At 32.4% G+C, this 13387-nt stretch overlaps 1 protein-coding gene across 4 annotated transcripts; it reads left to right on the top strand.

Annotated features, from left to right (window-relative positions):
- Positions 1-7592: 7592 nt before the first annotated feature.
- On the top strand, positions 7593-12830 carry LOC107886909 (zinc finger protein CONSTANS-LIKE 12). 4 transcript variants are annotated; one of them, XR_001680947.2, is made up of 9 exons: positions 7657-7736; positions 7885-7923; positions 8052-8759; positions 8895-9119; positions 10152-10492; positions 11062-11222; positions 12095-12192; positions 12277-12395; positions 12567-12830. XR_001680947.2 is itself a non-coding variant. In XM_016811008.2 (6 exons), the coding sequence occupies exons 2-5, from the start codon at positions 8187-8189 to the stop codon at positions 11186-11188; spliced, it is 1266 nt and encodes a 421-aa protein (XP_016666497.2). In that variant the 5' UTR covers positions 7665-7923; positions 8052-8186; the 3' UTR covers positions 11189-11222; positions 12567-12830. The 4 variants fall into 4 exon arrangements, 1 of the variants encoding a protein (XP_016666497.2); XR_001680946.2 differs by having other exon boundaries at positions 7593-7923; XR_001680948.2 differs by having other exon boundaries at positions 7665-7923; positions 12095-12164.
- The last annotated feature ends 557 nt before the right edge of the window (positions 12831-13387 follow it).

Raw genomic sequence — 13387 nt, 5'->3', positions numbered from 1 at the left:
GTCTATTTTAAATAACTATAATAAAAAAATCAAAAGCAAAAAAAAGAGGGAAGGGAACTCACCGGAAGTGGCCGTGGTTGCGCCGTCGGAGGGTCTCTCTTCCGTCGCCCGAATCGGGTCCAAGAGGGCGAGAACCTTCATTGTTTTCGACTCCCATGGGTTGAGAGAGCTTTGGCTCTCTAGGATGCCGAGGAGCAGAGGCTAACGGGCCCATTTTCCAGCGCCGTTGGTGGTGCGACGAAAGTCTTGAGAGACCGTCGACCATTTGAGAGGGGAGGGTGTTGAGAAAAAAAACTGAGGCTCCTGCATTTTTTTTTTGAAAACCTGAAAAAGTGAAGCAAAAGAAATATATTTTGGTTTATATTAACCATTAAACGGCGCCGTTTAAGGGAGGAAGATCTGCGCATTATTGCCCTAATGGGTAATTTGCGCCTTTGGTCCCTCCAATCCTGCGGCGCATTCAAGGCAGCCTTTTATTTCATTTAATTTTGGCCACATAATTTGGCGCCTATTCCAACCTAGTCCTGCGCAAAACGATGCGCATAAGGGACGAGAAATTTTCACAATCGGTCCCTTGATTTTGAGCACGTTTCATTTCAGTCATCGGCAATCCCTTTTTATTTATTTATAGTTTGGACCCCCGAATTTTGGTTTGATTTCAATTTCATCCTTTATTTCATTTAATTTATTTATTTTTTTAAAAGAAAAAGGGAGTTCCTCCATTATTTATTTTAAGTTATGTATACATACATATATATTATTTACCTAATATCTTTCTTATTATTTGTATTATTTGATTTAAGTCATTATATATACACATACATATTTTTTATTTATTAAATATATTTTTTATATTTCATATTTTCTACATACATATATATACTTATATATTTACATATTTTCATTCATATACCTATACATGTATATACATACTTACATATATGTTTATATTTAATAATGTCACAATATGTATACGTACATAAGATTTTTTTTATTTTCATAATGATATGCGCATACATAGACTTTTATAATACATATATACACGCACATGCATTTTGTAATTCATATATATATTTTTATTTTATTTTTTTGTAATTTTAAAATATATGTATATACATACACATATTCTCATTTTTCTTTTATATAGTTTTATATATATTTTTTGTTTTTTATTATATTCATTGTTGTTTTTTTTTATTTCTGTTTATGGGGATCATTTATTATTTGTTTTGAAGTATCTTTATAAATCATTTATTTTGAGCCATTGTTTTCTTAAATTAATTTATATATTGTTTCGTTTTGTTCCTTTTAGTTATTGATATTTGTATTCGATGTATAGTGTAATTATTGCCATTATGTGTATTAACTCGTTTATTCGTATTTTCGTGCTATGGTAATTCGTTCGTGTACCCTGTTGTTTGAAAAATTGTTTCTCCATGTTGTAAATTGTCATTCCATCAATACAACCGCTATTTCACACACTATTTCAAACGTTACATTTATTCTTACCCAAACGTACAAAAATAAAAATTTCTAAAATAAAGGCAATATTCTGCATTTAGAAAATTCGAGAAATCGTGCCCTAACTTACTGGGTTTCGATTTTTCTCGTATTGAACCTAAATAACCGAATATCCTTTTAAAATTGAAATAAATGAGGTTCAAATAAAAAAAGAAAAGGCAAGCTTACTCTCAAAAAATACGAGGTGTCGTGTCCTAACTTACTGGATGTGACATCTTGTTACTTCGAGATAAGGAGGCATTTTCCATTTTGGATTTATTCAAGTAATTTTAAAATAACACAATATAAAGAGGGATCGTTTTTTTAAATTCTTTTCGAGTTTTTAATTTTCGACACCAAGAAATTAAGTAATCAACTAGATACTAATTTTGGGCGTATCGAGGGGCTAATCCTTCCTCGTGCGTAACGACTCCCGAACCCATTTTTCTGAATTTCGTGGACCAAACTCGTTGTTTTAATAAAATTAAATTGTTTATTAAAAACAATCCCTTTTACGAGGTGACCCGATCACACCTCATCAAAAAGATTGGTGGCGACTCCCACTTTTGTTTTCATTTTTCAAAACCCAAGTCGACCCCTTTTTTTATAAAAAAAAAATGGTGTCAACAGCTTGGCGACTCCGCTGGGGATGAGATATGTGAGTCAAGCCACGTGTTGATTACTTTATGTCTTTTTGTCGAAAATCAAGAATTTAATTTAAATTTACAATCTGTTCATTGCATTTCATTCGTCTTTATTACGATCTTCATCATTGTGGTTTTATAGTTGTTGTGTTGGTTTAAGTCTTGATATATCTCTGCACATTGCATTGTATGACCGTTGGTCACACCTTTTAAGTGAGAGTGAGAAGCTATTTCCTTCGTGAGGTCTTCACCTCTGTGCAGGATAGCGGATCGCTTTCGGGATACATCCGTACCTATGTCTTCGTGAGATTTTCATCTCCGTGCAGCCATAGGGAAATGTATTCCCCTGAACCGAACTTGGTCCGTATGAGCTTATAATGGGTGAGGATCGAGGAATTTGCTGGTTCGGGTACCTTCGCTTTAGAGCCGAACCAGATGTAGTGAACCTAAGAGCCTACCCTAGGAAGAACCACTTCAAACCCCTAGTGGTCACCCGAGTAGTTGTTCTATTTATTCTTGCTTGATTTTGCTTTGTACTAACCTGTTTTCTTTTGTTTTGATTATGATTGCATTGCACTATCATCATTTAAAAGAGGTGTAGATTCACGTTCAGTTGTTAAATAGAGAGCTTGTCATATATATATATATATTTTTTTTTTTGTAATTTTAAAATATATGTATATACATACACATATTCTCATTTTTCTTTTATATAGTTTTATATTTTTTTTATTTTTTATTATATTCATTGTTGTTTTTTTTTGTTTATGGGGATCATTTATCATTTGTTTTGAAGTATCTTTATAAATCATTTATTTTGAGCCATTGTTTTCTTAAATTAATTTATATATTGTTTCGTTTTGTTTGTTTTAGTTATTGATATTTGTATTGGATGTATGGTGTAATTATTGCCATTATGTGTATTAACTCGTTTATTCGTATTTTCGTGCTATGGTAATTCGTTCGTGTACCCTTTTGTTTGAAAAATTGTTTCTCCATGTTGTAAATTGTCATTCCATCAACACAACCACTTTTTCACACATTATTTCAAACGTTACATTTATTCTTACCCAAACGTACAAAAATAAAAATTTCTAAAATAAAGGCAATATTCCGTATTTAAAAAATTCGAGAAATCGTGCCCTAACTTACTGGGTTTCGATTTTTCTAGTATTGAATCTAAATAACCGAATATCTTTTTAAAATTGAAATAAATGAGGTTTAAATAAAAAAAATAAAAGGCAAGCTTACTCTCAAAAAATACGATGTGTCGTGTCCTAACTTATTGGATGTAACATCTTGTTACTTCCAGATAAGAAGGCATTTTCCATTTTGGATTTATTCAAGTAATTTTAAAATAACACAATATAAAGAGGGGTCGTATTTTTAAATTCTTTTCGAGTTTTTAATTTTCGACACCAAGAAATTAAGTAATCAACTAGGTACCAATTTTGGGCGTATCGAGGGTGCTAATCCTTTCTCGTGCGTAACCGACTCCCGAACCCATTTTTCGGAATTTCGTGGACCAAACTCGTTGTTTTAATAAAATTAAATTGTTTATTAAAAACAACCCCTTTTACGAGGTGGCCCGATCACACATCATCAAAAAGATTGGTGGCGACTCCCACTTTTGTTTTCATTTTTCAAAACCCAAGTCGACCCCTTTTTTTATAAAAAAAATGGTGTCAACTGTCCCTAAACTCAAAACTAATCAATTTCACTTTATAATTTAGTCCATAATTAAATCTAAGCTTATAACCAAACTATTTAACAAAAAAAAATCAATGAAAAAATTTTAGAACTTTAACAATTTTACGATTTAGTACCCGGGCTAATTAGATTAAGTTACAACAATCTCAAAAACATAAAATTTACTTAAAAAAAGAATTAATTTAACTCACCATGCAAAGCTACCAAGCTTGAAGCTTTAAAACCATGGCTTCCCCTCTCTCTTTTTGTTTCGCACGGTTGAAGAAGAACGAATGGATGATGGCTTTTTAATTTTTATGCTTTGCGTTTCTTTTTATTAATAGTTATCAATATTTTTAATCTATAAAACACCCAAAACCATGCATCCACCGTCCACTAATACTAAAAGTGGTAAATTGCCACTTAAAACCCTAAGCATTTACTTTTTAAGCCTTTTAATTAGTAGAAATCAATAATGATTAATTTTTATAGTTTTTACGATTTAGTCTTTATACATTAATTAATTGCTAATTCGGTAAAATTAGCTATCCAAAATTCAATTCTCCGATAATATAACTCCATCAATATTTATAATAAATATTGCTCAGTTCACAGAAACGAGGTCCCGATACCTCATTTTCTAAAACCACTGACTTTAGAGTCGATACACTTGTACCTTAAATAACTATCCACTTAACAAATTCATCATACCAAAATCTAATATGATAATATAATTAATTCGTAAATATTAATAAATAATATTAACTGACTCGGTCATCAGAATACGAGATTTCGAAACCACCATTTTCGACACCATTGAAAATGGGTTGTTACATTTACCCAATAATTAAAATATAATTTTTAGCTCTTCAACTTTATAATTAGGTCTAATTTGGCATTTGTACTTTTTCTAGCACACTTTGCTACCATAACTTCACACTTAGCCCATTTTGGCCTCTAAACATGGACTTGGTCAAGATTTAATCACATTTTACAATCTCATGACATCTAGTCATCAAATTTTTATATTTTTCAAGTTTGAGGTTAATTTTTAAATTCAAGTATTAAAGTGGACAAAAATGAATTTAATTATCAAATTCACACACACACAAATTATATTAACCCTTTTTAAGACCAAGGGCTATGGGATGTTTAGGAATCAAATATCTTATGCCAATTACAAATTCATTTAAAGAAGGTTTTTTTTGTCATTACACTATACAAAAATGAAGTAAAATATGTTAATAAATGGATGTATGTATAAAGTAGACATGCTCAAAGTATGCTTGGTTTAGGGTTATAAATGAATATAGCATTTGATGAAAAATTTAGTTTTTGTTTATTTATTTTTGTTTGTCAAGTTAAATAAACGAACATAAATAAAGTATTGAGGTTTGTTTATTAATTGAACCGAACACAAACAAAGTTTGTTCAGTTCATTTATGTTCATAAACAAGCTCATTTATATTTATTTATTGTTCCATTAGTATATATTGATAAATTTATTATTTTTTGTCTGCTTATTTTATCAAAACAAACATACATGAACAAAAATTTATTCATTTAAGCTAAGTTCATTGAAACTCGATATATATCAAAACTACTTTGAATTAAAGTATTTTCAATTTCGAAATAATCTTAATCATCAAAATTAAGATTTGGTGAAAGCAAAATTAAGTTTGCTCAGCTTGTATGACATACCACAATTGTTAACTTTATTTTTTTTTACTAAATGAATATTTAAATACTCCAAGTATATTATTTTGTATTAATTTATTAAATTAAATTAAAAATGTTACTAAATTTATCATAAAAAATTATGAATTTTATAAAATAAAATAAAATTAAAAGTTAAAGAAACTTTGGAGGGCCAAGTATAAATTTTCATATATTTATTATAAAATAAGAATAAAATTTAAAAAATCTTAAAAGAGATTAATTTCTTCTTGCATTCTTTTAGAATAAAATATGAGTATTTCACTATTCAAATCTAATGTGATATATATGGTCACGTTTAGAAGTATTTGTGAGATGGATTATATTTTAAAAAATATTTTAAAATTTTTATTTAAATCGTTCGGATAGAGTTTAGATTAACACATATTATTAATTTTATAATTTAAAATTAACAAAAATTTTAAAAATATAGGGCTTATATGTTAATTTGTTTTGAAGTTAAATTTTAATAAAATTATTTTATTATTAAAATTTAAAAACATGGTGGTTTCAGCAAATATTATTGCGAAGAGAGAGAGAGAAAAACATGGGTTTGTTGATGTTATTTTTATTATGTTGTATAATATTTTATATGATGTTTTATTTTTTTTTCGAGCTACATTCATATTGTGTAATAGTATTTAGTAATTAAGATTGAAATCATTATAAATGCCTTCAAAAGCGACATTGCAAAGCGGTGATAGTGATGTTGACAACTGAGGTGGCAAGATTTAAGTTTACAACATAGATATAGACCGCTATGATTGATTTTGTTTAGATAAGGATTCCTAGTACATTTATTTTTCAATATTTGTAGTTTTCAATGAAGAAATGACAAATTAATATGTGAGCTTACGATCAAATAAAGAGAATTATAATGTTTCCAATACATGGTACATAAGCCTTAAACTACATATCTTCGGAAGCTTATACAAACCCTTGATAAAAGAAACATACCATATAAAAAAACAATTATATATTTAGGTAAAACACTTTTTCTATTCGGAAAAAAGTTAACAAATTCTAAACGTGAGCTAAGAAAACTAGAAAAATATTATATTTGAACTATGACCTTATGATCAAAGATATGAGGGGGAGTAAAGTGTACTTCTAAAGTAAGAACAAGAAATCAATCAAATATCTCGTATCAACATGTAAGATAAACTTTTATGATCTAATTAAGTTCTATGTATAGAATTGATTCAGAAAGAATTTGATGAGCTAGGGATTGGAAAAGAGTTGCTTTGATAAAATGGGTGAAAACATGACCATACAAATATACAACACCACACCACATAACCTACATCCTACTTCAAAGGTAGAGATTTGGAATCAAAATGAATATATGAAATATAAATTAGATGAGGCACCAATGAAATTAAATTAAATTAATTAGTCGTATTATATATAGTATAGATTACCATTGTAATTTATTTTTGGTCTCAACTTAATTTATAAATAAAATTATTACTCGAATTTGTGTGTGGATTATAGAATTAATTTAAATAAAAAATTATCTAAAATTAATAATAAAATATAATTATTATATTATATGATAAATTAAGTTGAACCCAATTCAATGAGAGGTAAAAGAAGCAAATTTATTTTTCAAACGTTTAATCTGAGTAGGCTTATAAATAAGTACTTCTAATGATTTTATTAGCGGATTAGTCGTCAATGGATGGGAGCCGAACTCGGTAATACACAAGCTATATCAAAGAAGAATTCAGTTGTTCATCAGCACAACAAAGATGGACACATCAGCACTGTCTCTCACCACAGATCAAAAGCTATTCAGACACATAACCCACGTGTCCATTTGTGATCTCGAGATACGGGGGGAGCTTCATTCTTGTCTCGAAGGTCAACGAAAACCCCGCGAATATCTCGTCGCTGACGTGTCACTCAGTTTGTGAGCCAATCTTTCCGCTTATTTACCATCCATGCCATCGCCCGACTAAAAAGGCAGACCGCAATATATTTACATGTCCACCTCGACAACGAGTATCACCTTCTCAAAGCTCGTATTTTGCCACGTGGCACTCAATCCGCTAACCTCGGACAAACCCGAATAAATATACCGCTTACTTAACTGCAAATTTCTGTAAAAAAAAAAAAAAAAACTAACTTCCAGTAACCGACCAAGGCTTAGTGCTCTCTCTTCACTGTCTCACGCTTTTCTTCTCGGTGCGTGCGTGTGTGTCTGTCTCTGTGTTTTCCCTTGTTTTTTTTTTGTTCAAAATATTTGCTTTTTTTTTTCTTAAATCAATGATGTCTGTTTGCTTCCGTTAATGGATTCTGCGTTCCTCGACATTGGTTGATCCAATCAATACAGGTTCAGAGGCTGGAATTCGGTTTTTCCTGCTGAAAATAGGTAAAGAGTAAGCTCAATGTGATTCTCTTTCTATGATTTTAAGCATTTAAATGATTCAATTCCGTTGTTCATTGCACATATTTTTGATAGAATATTAATGGGTTTTTTTGCTAATATTAATGGTGAAGGGCTAGTTTTTTGCCGAGATTGTGAAATCAAATAAAGCCGAACTCCAAACATGAGGTTCCGGTTAGGTGGAGTTGTTAAAAGTTGAACAAATAGTATTTTGGGGTAAAAAGATAATAAGGTTTGAGGAGGGTAGTATGGAACCTCTATGCGATTTTTGTCGAGGGGTAAGAGCAGTAGTTTACTGTAAATCGGATTCAGCTCGGCTTTGTTTGAGATGCGATGGGTGTGTTCACTCTGCAAATCTGTTGTCAGGTAGACATGCTCGTTCACTTTTGTGTGAGAAATGTAATTCTCAGTCTTCCATAGTCCGATGCTTGGATGAGAGATTGTCTCTTTGTCAAGATTGTGATTGGAATGGCAATGGTTGTTTGAGTTTGGGACATAGGCGCGAGCCCTTGAATTGTTATACCGGTTGTCCTTCGATGGCCGAGTTTAGACGAATCTGGTCTTCAGTTCTTGATGCTTCTTCTCGTGGCGGTTTTGATACTGGTTTGTCACAGCCCGGTAATGATGATTGTTTTGCTAACTGTTCGGATCAAAGAGAACAAGGGGCCTCATTTGGATCGGCTGGTACCAAGTTGAGTGAATTAGATTCTAGTTCTAAGCTAAAGCCATGTATGGAGTCATCTTGTTTGATATCAACAAATGCAAATTGCATACCTTACTGTGGAGATCAAGAATCACTTTTCTCAGAGGATATGCCAAAGGTAATATGCTTTTTGCCGCTGGATTTGTTTGAATTGGTTAATGCTGCAGTAATTTGAAAGCTATGATATTTGAGCTGGAGCTGTTATTTCTCAAACAGTGCATGGTTCTTTTTCTTTTTGCCACCTATGTTGCAGGGTTATTCTGAACTCAAAGATTTCAAGGTTCCTGATGGTGATGATCTTTGTGAGGGTCTTATCATGAATGATTTTCAACTAACCTTTGAGACTGCAGATGAGATATTGGGCTGTTCACAAGCTCAAACTAGATGCCAGTTTGGGAATGTTGGGACAGACAGCATTTTGATGGAGAAAACCTTATCAGTAACTGAATCAGATGGTCCTATTGAGACTACATTAGAGGTTTTCTCTAAACTCAATTGCTAAATATATCTTATAAAAGCATCTATTGTTTTACTTTCTATTGCTCTCTCCACTTTTGTAATCTATTCTGTAGTATTGTGAATAGTACATGTGCATCACAGTTGTTCATAGAAGAGTAATGAGCTGATTCTTTGAGCTGTAATCCTACCTTTTGCAGTACATCGTTTACTGTGGTGTTAGAGGGGATAATGGTCCAGTGTCCATGTGCTACATAGTGTTTCTATTAAAAAATCTGTTCATGATATCAAGTTCATTCCATGATACTTGGGCTCGAGCATGAGTGTTAGGTACAAGCATGTATAGGACATGGGAATGTTCAATTTTTCTATGTTCTTCTTTCATGTATTTGGAGGGTCCTTGGAGAATCATATCCCCATACCCATGTTCAGAACTGCGACAGGCATGAATGTCAGACGCATATTCTTAAAAGAAAAATGAAGAGTCAGAGCAACAAAGAGTGCATTTAAAATATTATTGCTTTTATGATACCTTGGTAAGGTCTAGAACATGAAGCCTTGTCCTATAATAAGAACCAACGGACCCTGTCCCCAGTCACCTCCATTTGCAGCATTTGTTTGTAATAATCGGCTCATTGCACTGCTTTACTTTTATGTGCAAATAATACGTTTTAATACTATCTTCTGCTCTACAAAACAAGAAACGATCATACATAATAAGAAAGGGAATATGCATTTTGATACATAGCTTGCGAAGCTTGGGACATAGAATTTGCTCCTTGATCCCTTGTATATTAACTTGTCAGGCGTACTCATTGACTTTCATAAGAAACAAGACTGGTATTATAGTTGGTTGTCCTGTAGATAAGACATTTTACCTTGTTGTGTGCTTAAGATTTATCAGGCATACATACTTTGTTGATATCGTGGAGTAATAAAAAACCAGTAGCTACATAATTATGTTCTTGGTTTTATCTACTTTTCTTTTTTGAAGTGGATAATAGTTTGCTTGTCCAGTTTGTGGTTGACAAGCCACTATTGTGTATCTTATCAGGCATCATCATCAGTAAAAAAGGACTGCGTGCCTTTTCCATCCTCACAAGTTGGTGGATTAGCTAGCATGATGGCTTCCATGATTGGCACTTCCAATTGCATGCTTATCAATCCTGGTTGTAACATCAATCTAGGATATCCTGTTGGTCAAATTCCTTCAACCATGGCTCATTCATTATCCACCATTGCAGTGGAAAATAGCCCTGCTGATTATCAAGACTGCGGATTAGCACCTGTTTTTCTAACTGGGGAATCCCCATGGGAATCAAATTTGGAAGTTAGTTGTCCACAAGCAAGGGACAAAGCAAAGATAAGATACAATGAAAAAAAGAAAACGCGGATGTATGATTCTCATCTTTCCTTCCTTGAAAGAGATGTTTACATTCTGTCTTTATATTAATAGATTACAAGGTAGTTCATTTTCAGGCTAAACCATTTTGAGGGCTTTTAGCAATGAAGTTTTCTCATTTACCTTGATCTTAGTTTCTCCCATCTTCTGAAAATCATGCCGCATTTGGTTTTAATAACTGATACTCTATAGGTCAACTTCTTTTGGGGTATCATTCATGCTATTGTCTGTTATCTATAGGGTACCCTTTTTAACAAATGAAATCATCAGTTATAATTTGTAAATAATGATTAATGTTTACTTTTCCTGGAAAAAAATAGTGGAAATAGTGAAAGTTAATCTACACCATTGAAGCCATTATGGTGGCTATAAAACCATAAACATCTCTTTGTAAGGATTATTGCGTTAGTTCCCCATTTTAGATGGAGGAGGCAGTTTGCATTTTTTAAGCATTCAGACACGGTTTTAAATAGTTGTTTGTTCACATATGGTCAGGGTGATCATATGATAACGTATACTTAAATTAAAATCCTAACTGGCTTTTTATTTTTATTATTTACAGATTCGGTAAGCAAATAAGATATGCTTCCCGTAAAGCTAGAGCTGACACTAGGAAACGTGTGAAGGGTCGATTTGTGAAAGCAGGCGAAGCATATGATTATGATCCTCTTGTGCCACGAAATTTCTAAGCCACATTATGTAATAATGTCCCTGATCATGAAGGTAAACTGTTTAACAAGATATCAAGTAGTCCACCTGAAAATTCTTGTAAATAATCTAGCTAGTAAGGACATGATAAGTATGAAGATTTTTAGATGCTGTATAATGCAGTTTCATCACATCGTTTAGAATAAGATATGGCATGTATACCCAACTCAGTGAAGTCATGATATTAATACTTGTATCAGCTATATTAAATGGTACTTTGAGATTGAGCTTTACTTTTTGCAGTTTCATCTTATAATTTAGATTTAGATATGGCATACATACCCAAACCTATTTTCTAGCAAAGAACTAAAAGGTGTTTAATGGATCAAAATTTCTGACTAAAGAGTTTATGTGAACACTAGATTGAAGAAATTAAAAAGCAAGTAGTGCTAAAAAGAGTGAGTGAAGAACATAGAAATAACAGCTCAAAAATGTAGTCATCTCTGAGTAGCCTGCATTTCTATTGAGATGATTTGGTTTATTTTATAAGGAAAAGTAAACAGAACATTCAGATTAGTTAGCTTTATAGGAATCTGGTTTCCTGCTAGAGCAAATCCGTAAAAGGTTTTGCTGTTTGCAGAAGTTTCCGATGCTAACTTGGACTGATCTGCACACAGAGTGGTCAATCACAGCATTGGCAGCATATTGCATGAACTTTCAGAGTTCAAATCTTAATCCTTAATTCCATTGCTTAGGTCTAAAAAGCTGACACAAAATCATAATTTCTCTTGATAAATCCTGGTTTGTAAATGTTGATAACAATAGCTGATAGAAAAGGCATAAACTTATGCAATTTTAATAATTTTCCCATCTTAGAATATTTTTAATGCATCATTTCCTCTGCAAACACTCAACTTAGGCTTTTTCGATTGTACCTTTTATTGCAGGTTTAGTTGCTCTTTCTTGATTACAGAAAGGGGCAGTAAACCATAGATTCCAACTTAAATGCTGCTCTAGGTTCTTCCTCTCTTGCTCCCTCTCCTCTGTATGTGCAGGTTTTATTGTTTGCATTTAGTTTGAAGATTATTTGGTTTCAATGCATAAGCCTGTTTCATGTGTACATTGGTAGATCTATTGTGCTGGCCACCTCAACTCATAAGAGTTTATGGACACTCGAGCTAACTGATCTATTCCCTGAAGATCTACGGACAGCCTCAATTATGCTTGTGTTATAGTTCCTTGTGATTGGTAATTGGGCTCTTGACAATAAACTATTCCTGTAAAACCACTGATTACTTTACATGCCATACTAATGAAATTGACTTGATGCTTTTCTGTGCTTCATTTATCCATTGAAAAAAAAAAGGAAATTATATTGTCGTCACCACTGAGTGTGTTATGCTATTGTATTATATGCAGGAAACCATAGAGGATACACACTCCAAGACGTCGACCTTGCTGTGAAGATCCTCGGAAGTAACAAGCTTTGGACTTAGATCCTTGTCTGGTTTTTCTCGCCATCTCCACCTTCGTTGCAGAAGGCAAGCCCTTGTTGCAACTCAATTTTGTTTTTTCTTATTGTATGGTGCACCAGCTCTTTTCCATGTAATAAGCACTGATCCATTGTCATCAAATTGTAATAAGGAGTAGCACTTTGTCAGAATAATAAATCACTATTTCTTATTTCTATTTGTTCCATATCTTAGAGTACTTTATATTTTTTGTTATGTATGATTCTTTTAGCTGCAAATGAGATTAACTATCTAGAATGAAAGATGGAGATTGCTTGAAGTAGCTGAGTTCAGTTTCCTTCAAGCACAAGGAAGGGACAGAAGGGAAGAGGGTAATATACCTTAGAAACATACTTACTTGCATGAATCCATGCATGCATGCACACACATGTACATACATACATACATACATACGTACGTACGAAGGAAGCAACCAATGATCCAATGCTGACATAAAACATTGTGAAGTTTTGACCTGAAAAAGGAATAGCATTTGTTGGTTTCAGGGTACAATGGAAAACTGTAACTTTTGACTTCCTTTCCCTTCATTTCTTTTTTATGGCTTAACCATACTGAAACTATACCAGAGGATTCTCTGTAAGTGATAGAGATTGATCAATGGGAGCTACAGGTTTTGGCTGGCTTGAATTGTTTGAACTTCATAACATGAAAATTGGTGATTATAAACTCCATTGCTGGAGATAGACACTAGAAAAATTAACAGAAGTT

This window comes from Gossypium hirsutum, chromosome D02 (assembly GCF_007990345.1).
Source record: "Gossypium hirsutum isolate 1008001.06 chromosome D02, Gossypium_hirsutum_v2.1, whole genome shotgun sequence".
Lineage (NCBI taxonomy): Eukaryota > Viridiplantae > Streptophyta > Magnoliopsida > Malvales > Malvaceae > Gossypium > Gossypium hirsutum.
This window is presented reverse-complemented; position numbering and strand designations above follow the sequence as displayed.

What these genes read in the sequence shown, in the direction of transcription:
- LOC107886909 (XM_016811008.2), top strand. Translation starts at nt 8,187, where the DNA reads ATGGAACCTCTATGCGATTTTTGTCGAGGGGTAAGAGCAGTAGTTTAC. An exon ending in CTATTGAGACTACATTAGAG is followed by an intron (nt 9,120 to 10,151) that starts GTTTTCTCTAAA and finishes GTATCTTATCAG; the next exon opens with GCATCATCATCAGTAAAAAA. An exon ending in GAAAAAAAGAAAACGCGGAT is followed by an intron (nt 10,493 to 11,061) that starts GTATGATTCTCA and finishes TATTATTTACAG; the next exon opens with ATTCGGTAAGCAAATAAGAT.